Here is an 18,906-nt window from a genome sequence, read left to right as displayed (position 1 = left end):
TATGTCAAGACAAACTAAGGTAACAGTAACAGTTTGTTTTTTTTGTTTTATCATATGTTGTTTTGCAATTTGTTATGATGCTTTCATATTAAATGTAATGCACCTTGAATTGCTTTTCTGTCAAAATGAAGAAAAAATTTCATTGCATTCGTTTTTCGCATATTTTGTCCGTGGATTATACTTTTGGAGACCAGAATATGAATGTTCTGTATGTGAAGTGTATTGCGATTTTCTGCATCTCTGGGTCTGATTTGTGGATGCAAGTAGCAGCATACATGGCCGTCTGCCATGGTGTCCTTTTTGATTCCACCACAAATCATTACATAGTGAGTTAAAACACATGAAACTCCCTTAAACCATTTTTCTTCTATCTTGTCCATATTTAATTTCCCAAAAACAATGAGAAACACAGGTCAGAAGTGACTTAAATACATATGCAGTTTAAAGAAACAAAACTTCAGAGACTATCTGCCTTAACGTAAAACGTAAACCACTGACTAAATATGTTTTAATGCTTTGCAAGAAAGTTGGTTTGCATTCCATTAAAACACAGCTTGATACCATTGATGCTCGATTGTGTAAATCTGTGAACATGAAAAGACAGATTTGTTTAGTGCTCACCAGCCAGAAGATGCTGATGGTACTGAACCAGGTCCGAGGCCAACACCAGGGGGTGGTTAGAATTAAAGGGCGGCTGCAGCTCATTCCACTGTGGAGTCCTGTTGGCAAACATACAGCAAGTATGAGACTGACATTACCTGTGACACTTCTATAATAAAGCGGCCATCGCAGTGTTACCTGGCAAGAATCCAGCATGCCCTAGGGCATGTGCTGAGCTCCATTGGTGTATCATCGCTGATCTTCTGAGCGGTGCTAATTGGCCGAGGTTCTAAAACATGCTCCACCAAGTTACCATAGCAGCTGAGGATGTACAGTGAGTCGACAACTGACTGCCGAGACTGATCTGTGCAGAAAATGAGAAAGAAAGTGAGGATCAAAATCGTTGCTGGTACTAAAATGAGATGTGAAAGTACCAGTGACCATGTTCTGACCTTTCTCTCTTTTCATGTTGGGGTTAGTGATGAGCCAGGAGCGAGATGAGGCAAAGATGGTAGCCACACAGAACTCTCCTCCACTGGACTTGCTTGGGGAGATCTGAGGAGGCGGCTTAGCTTTGCTTCAAGAGGGAAAAAAGTACAGTATTGAGATAAAGCAAGAAAATGCTCTGCAGAGTCTGGGATCCTAAGGTTGAATTTTTCACAACAAAAGTGGACCAGTGAGGGCCAAATTTGTTGATTTCGTAATTCAAATACATTCCCTGTTGTCTATCTTTTTCTACTTTGTAGTGAATAAGATAGACGTTGGTCTTTTAACTTACTCAAATTATATTATCTTCTATTAAGAAAACATTTTGGTAAGAATGGACCAAGACTGAAGTATAAAACTATACTTAAAATTGCATTCTATGTATTCAACATAAACTGTCACAGCTGACTACAATAAACACACACTTTATAAAAGTGCTTTGCATGCAGAGCTAAGCAAGGGGAATAAAAAGGCTGCAAATAAATCAACTTAGCAGCAGAAAATGACAGCACTGACACTGCACGAACACAAATGTGTGTAGGTACGAAACATTGTGAAAAAACAACAATAATAAGAATATAAAAAATAAAAATAAAATCCTTCCTGTCAGACAGGTTTAGTGTGTTCCCTTAAATTCCAGTCAATGCAATAATAACTATCATTCGCTAATTCAGTCAGTTCAACAGCAGTGTGCGCACTATCTGTCTTAATGAGCTCTTTCAATTAAAGAGCAGCCCTTGGTCAAGTGGAGGGGGATTGGGCTTGTAACCAGAGGGTCACGTCCCAGTACAGGTCAAGGGCCGGGGTGCCCCTGAGCAAGGTACCCAGCCTCCATTGCTCCCCAGGCACAGATAAGTGTTCCCCACTACTCGTGTGCCTGGTCTGTGTGTGTTCACTACTGGTGTGTAAAACTAATGGGTTAAATAGAGAGGTCAAATTCACAATCACTAACTCATGTGTGTATAAATAAAACCAATTCTGTTTCCTCTTTTTTTCTGCCTCAGTGAGGTTAACCAGGCAAAAATACTTATTTGCAAACAAGAAGAAGAACTACATTTGGATTCCATTGTAAAAGTTTCCCTACTATCATTCGCTGTTGGTTCTAAAGGCAAGTGATAGTCAAATGTGGGGGGAAAAAAACAGTAAAACCACACATTTAAAAACAAAACAAAAAACAGACACATGAACATATAAACAACCAAACTTATAAATAAAACATCTCCAGGTCCACCACCCAGCTTAATTTACATCGCAAATACATTAAGATCAATGTCACCTAAGATGAAGGCCTACAGTATAAATATGACATAAAATAAACAGAAGACAATTAACCATTTACTAGTAATATAGGTATAACTCAATGTTTCCTTCTTGGTACAAAGGCACAGGGTCTCGTCTGAGTGGTGGAGACAAAAAAAAACAAACAAATAAATAGCTGAATCCACACGATCTAAAGGATAATTAGAAGTAATGTATACAATAGTTATAACTATGCACCTGATAACAGCAACATCCGAGCTGCCCTTCCTGACTGGTTCACTTGTTGGCCACAGGAGAGAATTTATTAGAAGTTATTAGATTATTCAGCTTGTCAGGACTGTTTGGGAGGAAGCGGACACAGAAAGAGTTTTCGGCTGCAAAATGGCTCTCCATATGGTACTGATCAGAAAACAGTAGCAAGGTCTGGTATTATTGTCTGGCCTTATAACCAATGTGGACAGTAAAACGTGGTCGGAGCAGATCAGGTACGAGCCGGGCCAGGGGTCTGAAGACCTACGGAGGTACGACGCGCTCTCTGAGGGGTGCTTAACCTTGACCTCTGGAAACCACACTGACATAATAAAAGCAGCAAACTCACTTCTCTCAACAATCACTTGTTGGGGGGAAAAAAAGAAGACACAGAACTACACTGTCACTTTGGCACTTTGCATTGCAGATTTGTACAATATTTCTAGAAGACTTGGGCCTTGTTTTGCACTTGGTTAATGTGTAAATGTAAAGCACTTGGCAGAAGGGAAATAAAACTGTCTAACCCTCACACTTTCTATAACTAGTGAAAAGTTTAAATGTGAACTTTGAAATATAACTGCCGGCTGATAGAGTGAGTGTTAGAAAACCCAGAAACAATTGCATTCTTCGACTGTAGGTGTACAGACTCACAGTGGGGTTTAGGTCTGGTCTATGTTGGCCAATCTATGTGTGAAAATGATGATTCATGCTCCGCGTAACATCCGTTTATTTGAGCCACATGAGTCCTGGCATTGTTATCTTGGAATAACCTTGTTATTCAGTATATTTGGGTGGTCGGTTGACATCATTTTTGGGCACATGATGGTGCTGGACCAAGATCTGAAGCAACTGAACTCAAGCAACCCGAGATGGCCCCCAATAGTTTGTTTAGTGACACTAAATGTTTGTCCTTGACAGGACGCTCGGACAAGTACCATACAACTTCATCTGTGAATGTCATTCTCTAGTAAACCTAAAATCTATATATAAGTTGTTGAATAGTTCAAATAACCTCCTCACTACTAGGAGGCTTGTTGCATTCCCACAAACCCTCAACACCTCTGGAATGATATGAGGTATGTGTAGCTTGTATTTATTGATGCTGGGTCAAGGGGAGAATGACTGAATGACCAAACATCTACAATAAGCCCTGTCTGTGAAGGGAAGACGAAGAGGGAGATAAAGTCACAATCAGGATATCGGCTTGACCTAATCCATACTGCCCTTGTCTTTCCCTGTCCAAGCTCATCCTCGGGCCTCCTTCATTCATTCATCAGCGTATACTGAAAATAACATGTTTGATGAACAAGTACAGTTAGCCATTTGGGAGCTACAGAAGGAGAGTGTCCAATACTGCACTTCTCTCTGAGGTCTAATTTGTCTGTCATTCAATCGACGAGAAGGCAAATTAAAGGGTAAAACTTTCACAGAGGCAGCTGGGGTAGCGGTTTTAGATATATTTTATGATAATGGTAGAAGGGAAAAAAGGAATCTATTGGACTCAAAACTCCATGTAATTTCTGTTCACTGGTCAAGAAAAGGATACGCAATCCAGATTTTGAGTTTTAAGACTAAGTTCTTCTTTGGTGAGGTGTTTAATTGCCATAAAACCCTGAAGCTCCATGTCTCCCATTGCTGGAAAATATATTAAACCCGAAAAGTCTCTGTGGTTCACTGGTTTCAATAACCCAGGAAACACAAATCCTATTTCGGAGCAAGCTGAGGTTGGTTTTTCGAAGGGGCGAGAGCGCAGGGCTGTGGAATACAACACACAGCGACTCGTTCTGTGTCCTCATAGTCTTCATGTTGACTTTGGACGCAAATGGGAGCTGAATAATAAACCAAGGGGAAACGTTTAAGTCTCACTGGTTTTCTTGAAGGAGGAATCAGTCAAAACAAGACATTTAAAATAGGTTGAGAAACAGTGGAGAAACCTTTTTTTTTTTTTTCCGGGGGGGGACAGACCAAATTGCAACCACACATTACGACTTCACACACCTTGATACAGTCCTGACTGACCACACACACTGAACTGAAATGACTTTGCATGTCTACATACCTGTATATATGCGTGTTTATAGAGTATGTATATAAATCTACTGGTTATGAATGTACTTAGTTTTAGTCACAGTGGGTAACCTGTCATTACCTTTCTGGGCAGAAGTCAACTAGTGATGGTAATTTTACACCATTGTCCTACCCGGTTCCTATGTGGACGAATGGTTGCACAGCTCCAGTTTGAATCCATGCAGACAGTATATGCCGGCTGCTCATGTTCCCTGTGGAAATAAACTTTGCTGGTGGCACGCTCTTGTTTTCAGTCAAAAGACACAGCGAAGTAGTCAGTAACCATGGAAACTCGCTTAAATAAACTCAGTGCTAAAATAATACGAGGAGACCCAAATGAGGACAATTTCTTGCCGTGAAATCGCCACTACTAATGTAGGAATGTAGGATCGTGTACGCATGCGTGGAGCGCTAAGCTGACGCAGACCCTCGCATAAGTACGACCAGAAGTGCGGAAATGAGAAACATCTCTCTGCGAAAGAAGAACGCGGTAACTATGACCCGGCCGTAACACCATGTTATCCATAAAAGCACATGTCGCAGGGCAAAAACACTTAAACTGTGGTGTTCTGCATGTTGGACATCTATGTTTGTGTTTGAGTTCATAATAATGTTGATATGTCACGTATGAATCAATTTGCTAAAATGTTACAGATATTGTTTGTGTGTGTTGAGAATGAACAAATGTAACAGATTCCCATGGTTTGCAGAAGATTAAAAAAACCAGGCTGATTATTTTATTTTATTTTAAATGACTGTGCTACAACAAAAGCCATTAGGAACAGAGATCAGTCCAAATACTTCTGGTCTAGATTGTATATATACTATTACAGTGCATACACATGGAGTATAATCACACACAGTGTGTATACGCTTGATAGCAAGCTATAATGCAGGCTATGTACTGTGGCCTCACAGATGATGAGCTGGATTTGGGCTTCTTTGAAGAGGCCTCAGCCAGTGCCATGCATGCCAACGGTACCAAAGATCACAGCTTGGTTCTCATCTCCTCCGGGAAACAGTGACCACTAAAGTTTATTCAACTGTGTTTTAAATCATCTTTTTCCTCTTGATCTCACTTGAAGTGGCTTAAAAGTGTTGAGGTTTCTGCCCTTACGACAGAGAGGAACAGTTCCAGCAGACGGGGGCTTGATTCTGCTCTCCATATGTAGGGGCAGTAACCAGCTTTTTGGAGTAGACCAGTAGTAGGGGCGTGGATTGGCAAGCAACACCAAGTTACAAAAAAATGTAACCCAATATCAATAAATTATGAAACATAAATATCCTAACAGGAAATTGGTAGCAGGGAGAAGTGGATGTCACTACAACAGCAAATCTGTTTTTTTTTCCCCCTACTCCCTCCATATGCTTTCCTTTTGTGCTATTGCCTTTTAGCAAGCAGTGGAATCCATTTTCTTTGCAACTTTAATTCACTGAAAAGACTACTCACATGTCATTTCCACTTTTAATTTAACAAATGAGGACTCTTGACTGAGCTAATAGCTTTTCCTCAAGGGCATAATTCAATCTGTGACATCAAGCATCAAAGTCCCTTCGCATTACTGTGTCCGGGGCTAACGTGAGGCGCCTCTGAGGGGGGATGGATGTCCAGTGGCAGCTTCCATTTATTTCCAAGGCCCTTGCAGTAAACAAATATGATGGAGCTCACTTTAGCGGGCCGCCCCGGCGACAAAAAAGCGACAAACAAAGCCGCTGTTGCACCGATTCTGGGACATATGGTTACTTCATATTAGAAGCGGAGCCAGTGTTAAGACAAGTGAGTGAGAGAGGAAAGAAAGAGGGGAAGTCATGTGGAGGACACATCCTTCAATGTCACATTTATTATTTTACACGAGCCCTCAGAAAACAGGCAGCCTTGGAGCTGTGTTGAACACACAGCAGTGATGACAATCGCTGGGGAAACTGTGAACATTTGGAGAATGAGCATCAATTTTTCAAAGAGGGTGGTTTTTCTTTTCTTTTTGTCCGTTACCTGTTCCTGTTTCTTGTCTTTCACAATGAGCCACACTAGGCATGCGAGTTTATGAAATAGTGATTGAAGTCAGATTGTAGAAATTACCGTAAATACATCGTTGCAAGTCCACACTGTAATATTAGCTGTTTAAAACGCATGCCTAAACAAGAAATGGGAACCAGAGAAGACATTATTTGCCAAAGGGAAACATGGTGGAGATGTGTTTATGAAACTGTTACCACTGAGCATTTAGAGGGCATATTCAACATGGAAATAGAAACTGGCAAACAAGTTGCAGTCGACTTCTAAAGATATACACTACAGAGAAGCAACAGGCTCAAATTTAAATGGAAAGCAGTTATTGTGAGGGTCAAGATTCTGACACTAATGATGTTTACCTTTGAAAAGTACGTATTTAGGAAACCGCTACAGGTCTAGATTAAGTATGGGGCGGGGAGGAAGATATAAAATAAATAATAAAAATTAACTGCCCACAACAAAAGATGAAATTCAAGACTTGGGGAAAGGCACCACATGCTATTCATTTCTTAAGTAAATGGAGTCAACAGGGAGCAGACATGTTCACTCCAAGCAGCCACTCAATCAACTCTCCATAAGTGAAGCTTCTTTTAAAAGCTTGTAAAGCATCTGATTCCACTGACATGAGCTTGAGCTCCCGACAAGAAAAGAATATAGGCAGATCCTGGGATAACAAATATTTATAATATATGCTACCTCTTTTCTGCATTTATCATTATGATCATTATTATTGTTAGTGTTATTATTATTATTATTATTATTACATTATTTAGTTGATGGTGAATTTGTCCTTGAGGATCCAAATTTTGTTTTTATTCTTGCAATTTCAAAAATGAAGAAACTGAAATATCAGAATATTTAGACAACAAACTTCAGGAAAATGTGTGTTCAGTTAGTTTTCAGACATGAAGTCCGGAGAACAGGGTCCAGACAATGTCTGCTCCAAAGAGTGTTGTCACGTGAAGTATGTCTAGACTTGAGTGTATTTTTTTTGTATTTACTGGCAGTGCAACTGTTGTTTATGCCAACAATTATAAGCAATATGTTGATAATTACAATATTATATCAAGGGACAGTTGAGTATAATTAATTAATATAGCAATTGCCGTGTCTCAGTCAACATAATTAAATGCACATTTTTTTGTATGCGGTAGAAAAAATTGGACGAAAAAACGTTACTATGCCCATTTGAGGCGGTTTTCTCCTTCTTCCAAAGCTGAAATAAATTTAATCTGAGACTGAAAAACAAATATTGTCAAATGAGTTCTCCAGCAAATTTTTCTCTCATATTTGATTTTTTTTTTTTTTTTTAATAAACCACTCCCTAAAGACGATGCTCTGCGATCTTGTGATGAGTTCCAAAGCAGGTGATAAAAATGAACCTACTGTTTTTTTGAAAGCTGTTTAACAACTCCATGGAAATGTAGCAAATTACTTGAATGACTGCATGAATGTGTCGAATAACGTGCAAATATGGGATGTCACTGGGACACAATTTGTGATTGAGAGTTGTGATTGTGGCAGCACAGTGAATGGAAGCTTGGTTACATTTCCTGAGATCTACACCTAAATGTACCGTAATATACTCCAGCTACATGTCTGGCATGTAACCTACGCAGGGTTAAATACCAGAGTCATCTATCAAATAACAGTATGACGACAAGCAGACTTGATGAGAGCTGTAAGAGCGAATAAAAACAGCTCAGTAAAATCAAAAACAAACTACAAGTGGCTAAAATGTGCTATGATATGCACTATAATGATAAATATGGTGTGGATTTATATACAAATTTAAATATATAAAGACACCTACAACGTTTGACTCAAAAAATGGCCTTAGTTATTGTGCATTATGTTTGTTTGTTGTCTTTGTTTCCCCTTTGGTTAATTTAAGTTCTTTGCAAAACACATTTTCAGAATTTGAGAACAACACATCTTTTTACCCACACAAAACACTGCTCATATTAATACCAGAATACGGCAAAGCACAATACTGCGTGCAAACACACAACGGGCGAAAAAGAAAGAAAGGAGAAAAAACAAGAAACAAAACACTGTAACCAAAGTGGACTAAAGGAAAATCTGAACAATATGTTTAACACAAAGGCGTTATTCTTGGAAAAAAAAACATGATGGAGGGTCTTAACTGAGAGAAGGGAATAAACAAGAAGACAGAAACGTAATTCTCAAGTTGGTGTTCAAAGAAACCGCATGGCAACCAAACAAGAACGGCAACATCATTGTCCTAAAGCCCTGGACTACCAACTATGATATCAACCTAGCACATGCTCATTTTTAAAATTTATGTTTGCAGCCATCATGAAAACATCAGCCATGACGATGTTTCACTACAACTGTGAATACAAGTACTATGAACTCTGAAATACTTCCAAAGAAAAGGAAAATAAGTGACACATAAATTAAATTACAAATTAAAGAAAACTCTTCTTTTCCCCCAAAATGAGGCACAAAGTGACTGCGTAATGTGTTGTAAAAAATATAACAGGAGACAAAGAGGAGGTGTGCTGCGGCGGAGTACAGTTGCATGCTGCTGAGGGAGGGGAGAAGCAAAACTCACCATGGAGTTTTAATGGCAAAACATCCTGCCCCAAAGAGGTAGGGTCTTCACGAGAGGGTGGGGTGGAGGGACGTGGGGGGTGGGATGGGGATACAGAGATAGACGGAAAAACCATTATTAAACTCGCACACTTGAGGCAAACACACTTTTCACATGACATACTTTCTTGACGTGTCTGTTTAAGTGCACAAACACGTACGAGGCAGGAAGCGGAATGTCTGTGCGCTACGACGGCTTCGAAAACCTGCGGGGACGGATTCATGACTCATCTCCGTCAAGTGTGATTCCATATATTTGGCAGACGCAGTCGCATGTCCGCAGACCTGGTCGTCTCTTTTCTTCTTCTTCTAAAAGGCACTGTGCAGAAGCATGATGGAGGTTCGAATCCAACCGTGTGAATGCCACACAGACAAAGTACGAGATTGTTGAGATTGAGAAAGAGTACGAGGAGTTTATCCAATTTGGAAAACAACTGGGGACACCAATAAGACTAACAGCACTCAGGCATTGTTGAGACAGGGAGTTGTGTGTTTACATGTGTCTTTTTTTTTCCTAGTCCAAGTGCATATTTATGGCTTTGCATTGTCCTGTGAATCCGTGTGTCTGTTGGGGGAGACATGCATTTGCTGTGATTATGTTAACAAGTACACTGAACAAGCACAGCACAGTGTTGCGTGTTCCTAGTGTTTACAAGACATTAGGAGTGGGAGTGTGTTCCTGTGTTTATTCTGCGTGTCCAGAGATAGTGACAGAGCTCCGTAAACAGTTTACAGTAAATAAGTCTTTTCCCTACAGCAATAAAGGTCCGATGAGACTGAACTCTGTCCCCCGCCAGCCAACCTCCCCCGGTCATGAAAAACAGCATCCCCAGCCAAACAAAGCACTCTGCAGCACTTCTTTATTTTATCGCTTTCGCAGCATCCGCCCAGGCCCTCCCAATGATAGCACACAGTCTCCAATTAGTCTTGGTACATCGATGTGTGGAAAAATGTTCCTCTGGGAGACGGGGAGCAACAATTTGCCATGGAATGTCTTATTCCTGGAGTGCAAGTTGACAAATGAACACACTGGTTGGTGTAATGGAGGCCCCTGGTAAACTGCCACTTATCAAAGAGCTGCAGTGGGGGGCGGACAGTCTCTATGAAACCTGCTGGGCCCCCACTCTGGGCCTCCAGCTGGGTAAATGGATGGGCACCAGCGGGAGAGTGATGGACAAATGGGGTGAGATCTCCACAGTAGGAGCAAAGGCTAAGTGGGCTTTAGGGTTTTCTACATGCCACTTTGAATTTCTCCCGCCTAGTTTCTTAGAACTTACAACTATGTGATGTTATGGTTTGTTAATAAGAGAGTATGAGCTATGAAGAGTTAAAACTGACCCAATAAGAATTTAATCATAGACGAATTTCAATAAAAACATGTCAAGAACTCTCATACAGGAACATGACACATAATAATTGATTATAGACCATAGTTGTTAGCATTAGAAAGATTAAATGATTAATACATTGATTAACACAAGCTAAGAATTTACAGTTACTGTTTAACCTCATTCTTCACCTACAGGAGCCTGATGGTAGATTTATATATATGTTTATATATATGTGTATATATATATATATATATATATATATATATATATATGAATGCACAGATCTCACACTTTGCTTGACATCAAATTCAAGGACTTTTCAAGGACTTCCCAGGACCAATTTCTCAAATTCAAGGACTGTATGCGCTGACACAACTTAATATGGAAGGGGAACTTGTAAGAGCCACTTCGCCCCATGGCGTCCACTTTTATTGATTTGCAGCACACTCTGCATCTGGCTAAGTGATTGTCCTTGGGATGTTGGGCAAGTCAGCCTTTGTAATTGTCTTTGGTGAGCCAGAGACTTCGGAATTTGCATTTCCCAGGCATCACGTCATTTGACTCTCTCTCTCTCTCTCTCTTGCTGAACGTCCCTCAGTAATCAGACAGTGTACAGTGCATAGGCCTAGTCTACGTTCATCAAACAACGCAGGGCTCATGAAACAGTAGGTGGTGTTGTGACAAACAAGGGCACATCGGTGGTGCCATACATTTACCTAAATATCAGCTTCATTTCTTCAACCACTTTCAATAACCCATGTCAATTTAGGTTGATTTTCAAAAACCAGAGGGAACCCCGTGTAACTTAAAACCACACGACAAACAGGCATGAGAAATACAGTAGAGACGACACAGTTTTAAAAGTGTCTTCATTTCACTGTTGCCGTCCTTCCTCATAATTCTCACCCTCTGGCACCACACAACAGAACCAATCAAATCGCGATGAGAAGAAACAAAAAATAAAGGAAAACTGGTATCACCACGTTGCACCCCCATCCCCCTGATAATTATCTTCCATATCTGTTATACATATGATGCACTGACTGAAGAATGCACATCATGTATACATTTATTATGTCAGGTCCACAGTGGACGCATGTGCAGTGCGTGACAGCTGTGGCACTTGATCTGCTGCGTCTCATGCAGCTCTGCTGTTCACACTGAAGACATTTGTTACATGTCGACCTTTTTGTTCCCTCCTGTCTGTTTCTACTTTCATCTTTTTAAAAAAGGCAAGATGGTCTCTATCAGCAGCACAGGCCCCCAACAGCCAGAAATAGAACCAATCTAAATGTATGTATGTAAGTCAGGAGGATACCATACAGTGTAGAGCAGTGTTTCCCAAATCTATGATGATCCAGTGTGGCAAATGTATGCATAATATTTCTGTAATATCGGTATTTTGCATAGGTTAACAGTATACATGTCATTTAAAACATATACAGATAAATGTAAAGTTATTATGAAATCATGTATTTGGCGATCCTGAAAATGAATAAATAAAATCTCTCAATCACCATCTGTGGGTCCCAAAACACAAAAAAAGAATTGGAGTTGCATTATTCACCAACAGTGTTCTCTGTAATGACAGTAAACTGGTTCAACTTGGGTGTGGTTCAACATCTTGTAATATGGTGTTTAATTTAAAAAGGCAAACATGAGGTTTTTACATTTCATTTCTATATTATTTCTTTGGAATTATACAATAACAAGAAGTGTTTCTTGGTTGAAGTGGTCAATTATTTTTTTCTCGTGGAGAATTTGCTGCAAACCACGAAGGGCACGTTGTTATATTTAAGTGCATTCCACTTAAGCTTTAGTGTCAGAAATAAAAATGTCAAAGTCCAACGCTGCTTAGAATAAAACAATAATGAGGTCATGTTGAGAAAAGTGTCCACCATGTTGAGCTGGCAGTAAACAGCTTTGACCACAGTGTATAGACACAGGCAGCCCAGCCATGTGACTCACCGCGCGATCCAGCCGGTGTGGCAGGAAAGTGTCCCACAGGTCAGCAGCGTGTTGGGAAACACAAGTTAAACATGGGTCACTGGAGTAAAAGGGGTGTGTGAGTGGGCGTGCTACTGAGAGGAGGAAGAAAGAGGGGAAGAGAGAGGGTAAAAGGGTGGGCGTAATTGACCTGCAGGGGTGACGACCCCACTCCCGGGGAATAATCATTCACGCATTTATCTCTTACCCCGATGGCTTAATAGCAGCTCCGCCTGGGCTATTAAAAAAGGCAGGGAAGTGAGGTGATTTGTGAAAATGGTTTAGCGATGCTGGGTATTGCATTCTTAAAGCTCCTTTCTAGCTTTGGTCCCAGTGATGCGCTGCGAGACAATGGCTCTTGCTTTGTGCCGGCTCTTAAAAATGAATTACAGTAATCTGAAGGCACATCTGTGGCAGGTCACAGGGTCTCAATCATTCCATCACTTTTGTCTCTCTCTCATTACCTCGTCTGCACTATCTCTGCATTTGCTTAAAAAAAAATGTCATCAGCGGGATTTGGTCAGGGGTGGTGTTTGTTTTGTTTTGTGCACGACAATCTCTCTGGATCTTCATGTGTTTGTGTTTGAATGAGACTGGGATGTGTAGAAGGGATGAGTGTGCTTGCAAATCCCAAATTTGACACTGGCGGAGGCATTTTGACAAGTTAAATAAATCCTCTGTCACTGTGGACTTTCCTGGACGCTGATGGATGTTTCTCTCGCAATCTTTTTCACAGATTAAAATGTGACTGTGACTTTTCACCATAGGAGAATATTTGGGATTTTGTGACTAATGTATTTTTCTTCTGTGGGATTTAACTCATCTGGGTCCAAATTTGGCTGACAGGAAACAAGAGGCCGAGTCAGCGCCGACACTCCTCTCCATGTTCAGCACCCCCAGGAGACTTTGAGGACTAGCAGAAGTTTGGCTCGGGCTCCTCCACTCCCTGACCTGGCCTTTTCTTGTTGGGGAGGGGGGGGGGGGTTATCAGCGGATGCTGAGCCACATCCGTCTCTACCTCCCTGCTCCGACAAGGGAGAAACACCAAAGTCTAAATTAAGAGGGGAGGGGGCTTTGCGTGAACTTACTGAGGTTTTCTTTGATGTTAATACTTCGAGGCCACTGAAGACGAACAGCAGCACAATTTTGCACAGTGGTGGTCTGAGGCTGCATCAAAGGTCTGTGGAAGTATCACTGGAACTGGCCTGGTCACATGCAGTGGGGTTGAAGGCATACATGTGTGATGTTGTTTTGTGTGTGTGTGTGTGTGTGTGTCATGGTACAGTGCACGCGATGAAAGCCTGGTAGGGCATGTAGATGAAGCAGCTGGTGTGTTCCTCTGCTGCCATGCCAACAGGGATCTGCTCATACAGGTGTGAATCTAAATACAGCTGCTGGATGCCCCCGTCTCTCTCTCCCATAACACAGAGAGAGAGAGAGAGAGAGGGAGAGAGAGAGAGAGAGAGAGAGAGAGATGACAGCACAGGCAGACAGATGTCTGTCCTGTACAACTATAGCGTGAAAGCACACAGTATCACCCCACCCCCACTGTAGGGGCCAAACCTGCTGCCTTGTCCAGTTTGTGAGTGCGTGAGTGTGTGTGTGTGTGTGTGTATGGAGCCGCACTCATGCAGGAGCAGGCCGCACAGCAGCATGTCCTGTTGCATTAATACTGACACCTCCTCTGGACTGGATGGATGGAGGACAGATGCAGGAGCAAATATTTCTCCTGTTGCAAATCCTGGTATTGTCGGAGACAGCACAATAATGTAAAGGCTCATATATGTTGTCTTTAAATCGACAATATTGTCTATTGTCAATATTGTGCCTGTTACAAAAACAACAAAAAAAAAAAAAAACTTGCTAACACTAAACAAAGCATCAATAATTCACATACGCACAGCAGGTGCAACAAGTCCTCCAACTGCATACTTTGTTTGTCCCACCCACAGGAGTGTCTCCAGAGATCACACACCTGTGGCACTGGTGCCCGACCTTCATCGTCATATTAAAATAATCAACATGCATCCGTGGTTAGTTTGAAGACATGACAATAGTTTGGCTCAAAGTAGGTGATCTATCTACAGTATCCGTCTATCAATTTATGTATATATACATATATATATATACACATGTATATATATATATATATATATATATATATATATATATATATATATATATATATATATATACATATACATATATATATATATATATATATATAGACATATATACATATACACATACACATACATATAAATAAATGTTTTTGTGGTCTTCTGTATTTGAGTCCTGTGTTTTAATGGCAGGGTACACTGTTTCATTCTTGTCCATTTTAGGCACATAATGTAGCACAGTGAAACAACTAAAAAACAAATGAGAGAAAATATAACAATGGAAATGATAATTGCTTGAGATGAAATCAGATGAATTACAACAAGAAAAGGTTGCCAAACTTACTTAATCGTGCTGCTTTGTAAATTACTCACATCCTGCACCAAAGTCCATAGAAAAAAAATAACATATTTACATCACAGCACACTGATGTGTTTGATCCACTGCTTCCTCCACAGTTCAAATGTGCTATTTTGTGACTTTTGAAATTCTTCATTTAAATTTACGTAAGCAATGGAACATTACCAAATTAGGCACAAGTAATCTAGTGATTCTGTAAGCTAAAGATGCTCATTTTTTTTCTATGGAATTTGGTACGTGAGAGTGTGGTGATTATAAATTCTAGGCGTAAATAGGAGTGAAATAACAACAGCATTGATTTAATTAAGGGAGCTTTTATTTAATAGTGTGCCTATCAACCCAAATCCTAACCCTAACCCCTATATGTGTCAGTAGCTCATACGACCACACTTAGCCCTGACATAATAGAAAATACTTCTAAAAAAATTAGATGCATTATGAGCCATTTCTGCCATGGGTATCATAAAGAATACTGGAGGAACTAATGTGAAACTAAATGCTGAGATTACTATTGCTAAGGAAGTATAAAGTAAAAAAATAAAATCTTTTAAAATGTCCAATGGAAAATGATTTGACTTTAAAGCATTAAAATAGATTAAATCCGACATATACAGAGAGAGCCGTCTACGTTGTCCGACTTTAAATATTCCAACTGCAAAACCGGACTCAAACCACGGGAACCAGAACATCATCATAAATATACCAAAGAAGAATACCACAGTAGTCCACAAGCAATAACAAACTTTACAAGCCAAATGAACTGTGCATGTCATCTTAATGATTTGGAAAATGACCCTGATGTTTACGTTGACCACAGGCTCACGTCTCTATTTTCACTCTCAAAGCTCACTTATCAGATATCACAGAGAAATAAATCCCTTGCCATCTGCTCAAATCATTATATTATTTCCTATTCAAACAGGGCATGAAAATTACATTTAAATGGAAAATATTAAAATGTGCCCATATTTGCGGAGCCACCTGTACTGTATGTAAATGCAGTTAACAAAGCTCTGTAAATGCCAATGGTCTTAAAACTACATGATTTCAATGCATGGCGAAGAACCAAATGAAAGAGAAAAAAAAGAAAAAGAAAGGCTGAGGTTCGAGGTGCATGATAGCAGAGCCGTCTTGTGTTGAACAGTGAAATTCTTTGAAGAGTCAAGGCTCACATATATATGGATGTAGTGAATTTAATATGACTAAATATGACTTGTAATTTATTGGCAGACTTTTATTTCTGTTCTTGCAATGACTGATGTCTTCTGAGCCATGTTTCCAAGCAGCCTGAGAATGAGTTTGCAAGTGTGTTGTTTCATCACCCTATGCAAAAAAAAAAAAAAGTGGTCCGAGACAAAAGAAGCCCACGAGCCTCAGCTGGATATGTGAGAGGAAAAAGCTTTGAGCTACTGCTGACATGAAAAAAACAATGATTTTATGATGTGATTAATGGCAAGAGATGGAGAATAACAGTATAACATTCAATATTTAATGTGATATCTTAAATTTTACGTGACTGCGGTGAAAATATCAAGCTGCTATTAATCCTCGCCCACCCACATACACCTGGAGACATGAGATGTAGATGGTTCCTTTTGGATCGTCTGTGTTGCTGTACCTGTATTACTCTGACACATGGGAGTTGAAAATAAACACATTGACTGGAAAGATCAAGTTATTGTGCTAATTAAGCTTTCTTTTCTTTTTTGGGGGTCTTTATTTTCGATCTTTTAATTGTAATATATGCAACACATATATATATATATCTATATATATCTATATATATATATATATATATAGATATATATATAGATATATATATATATATAGATATATATATATATAGATATATATATATATATATACATATAGGAAATCATGTATCTGTAATCATTGCACATGTGTGAGCCTTTTCTAAATGACTGATGAGACGTTGAGATGTTATTAAGTGGTGGAATGTTTTACCACAAAGCGGTAAAAATGACATATGACTCAAATATATGCATTTACTTCATTACAGGTTTGTATTTATCGTATGTATTAATTACATCATAAATATTTTCACACTAAGGTGATGTTTTTAGACACATTCATGGAGAAACTTGAAGAAAACCACCTGCAAACTGACAGAACCTTTCACTTTTCACATGTTATGTTGCAGTGTATGATTTTTTACCCTTTTCCTTTTCTCATTAATAATTGAAACTCAATACAACATAGTGATTACATGACATTTGAATTTCAGAAGGTTAGTAACTGTATTTAATCTAAAGCTGAAATACATCTATACAGGTGTACATGACGACCAGTAATTCCCTGCTGCATGTTTCTCCTGAACATGCTGCCATGTGTGTCAACAGTTTGACAAAGATTTGAATGTCACTCCTGAGGATAATAATTGTGAATATAGGTGTTACTTACCCAGTGCGTTTGGTGATGGTGCCCAGGGTCATAGGCTGTTTGATCTGAGCCAGAGGCAGCACCACAGTCAGGCTGGGTAGAGGGGTCAGACGTGGGTTCCCCATGTTGTTATTGGTGAAGTTGTTGTACGAGTCCTGGTTGCTCAACTTGGCTGAAACAAACAAATTCACAGGATTATGGTAAAAATAAATAAATAAATAAATAAGTAGTTCTGGAAATTCCCAGGACAACACGTTCATACATTCAGACAAATGTCAATCAAGACAGTTCCCAGGTATAACAAGCTGAAAACGTCCTTGTGGATACTGGAACAAACCTCTTCTTATAGATAAATCAGTGGGTTGTTTTACTGTTTGTTAGTGTTTTTCTTCTTAAACATGGCTCACCTTTATTTAAAAAGGAATTAAATATTGCTTTAATTAACATTCCTATGAAATTGCACAGCAGGGATTTTAGCAGACTAACAAAATACCTTATTTAAGGCAAAAAAAAACAAGCCACTTTCACTGCAAGAGAAAAAAAAACCTTGTTTGAATATTGTCTGTTGTTTTTTTTGTTTTTTTTCTCTCCAAACCCCTCACAATCATACACAGACACACAAAAACACACGCAGCACACACAGGGTTCAAGGCCTCCTGTGGAATGACTGGGAATAACCAGCTCAAGATGCCACATTACGAAGGCTCGAGCTCTGCTTCAAGTACCACAAAGTCTGTTAATCAAGGCCAATCAACAGGCCCTACACACACGCACGCGCTCGCACACACGCCTGCTCTCACATATCACATGCAGCTCCAGTTAAACATAATCAGGCCATGTCAAAGGGCATCTTAAAGGACCTTCACAACCTACATACTACATCTGATGGGAGGCATGGAGGCAATTCTTTATAGATTATATATATATATATACAAAAAAAAATATATATATATACATATATACATATATATAATATAGAATCTATAAATAATTATATATATATACATACACATACATATATATATATATATATATATATATATATATATATATATATATATATATATATATATATATACATATATACATATATATATATATATACACATACTGGTTGTCTGGTTCTTTACTGACATTTTCTTTGTTTTTTTTATCTATTTTTATGTTTTCTCTCGTCCACCTCAGGACCACTTAATAACATTTCACCACATAATACTATATGATGTGCTTGATGATCCAGAATCAAGGTATGAAAATTAAAGGTGTTGTATTTTTTGTTGTTGTAATGACAATTTGAGTCCTAATAATGTTGTTAACTTTTATAATGTTGGTCTTTGTCTGTGGTTGGCTGATTTCCTTCCCTTCTTTTTTTTTACTTGTATTTTCTAACCGTTTATACCATTTACAACCATTACCTGA

General features: G+C 39.3%; 1 protein-coding gene across 3 annotated transcripts in view; it reads right to left on the bottom strand.

The window, feature by feature from the left end:
- Positions 1 to 18,906, bottom strand: part of bcas3 (BCAS3 microtubule associated cell migration factor) — a 310,652-nt gene that overhangs the window by 208,213 nt on the left and 83,533 nt on the right. For 2 of the 3 annotated variants that reach the window (XM_044031520.1, XM_044031523.1), the window contains exons 16-20: positions 17,509 to 17,659; positions 9,255 to 9,299; positions 1,053 to 1,177; positions 799 to 964; positions 622 to 719 (exon numbers count right to left, since the gene is read on the bottom strand). In XM_044031520.1, the coding sequence (XP_043887455.1) occupies positions 622 to 719; positions 799 to 964; positions 1,053 to 1,177; positions 9,255 to 9,299; positions 17,509 to 17,659 (585 nt within the window). The remainder of the gene's footprint in view (positions 1 to 621; positions 720 to 798; positions 965 to 1,052; positions 1,178 to 9,254; positions 9,300 to 17,508; positions 17,660 to 18,906) is intronic. The other variant, XM_044031522.1, reaches the window with a different exon arrangement.

This window comes from Solea senegalensis, linkage group LG8 (assembly GCF_019176455.1).
Source record: "Solea senegalensis isolate Sse05_10M linkage group LG8, IFAPA_SoseM_1, whole genome shotgun sequence".
NCBI classification, from domain to species: Eukaryota; Metazoa; Chordata; class Actinopteri; order Pleuronectiformes; family Soleidae; genus Solea; species Solea senegalensis.
The sequence above is the reverse complement of the archived record's forward strand: the minus strand, read 5'-3'. Positions and strand labels throughout refer to the sequence as shown.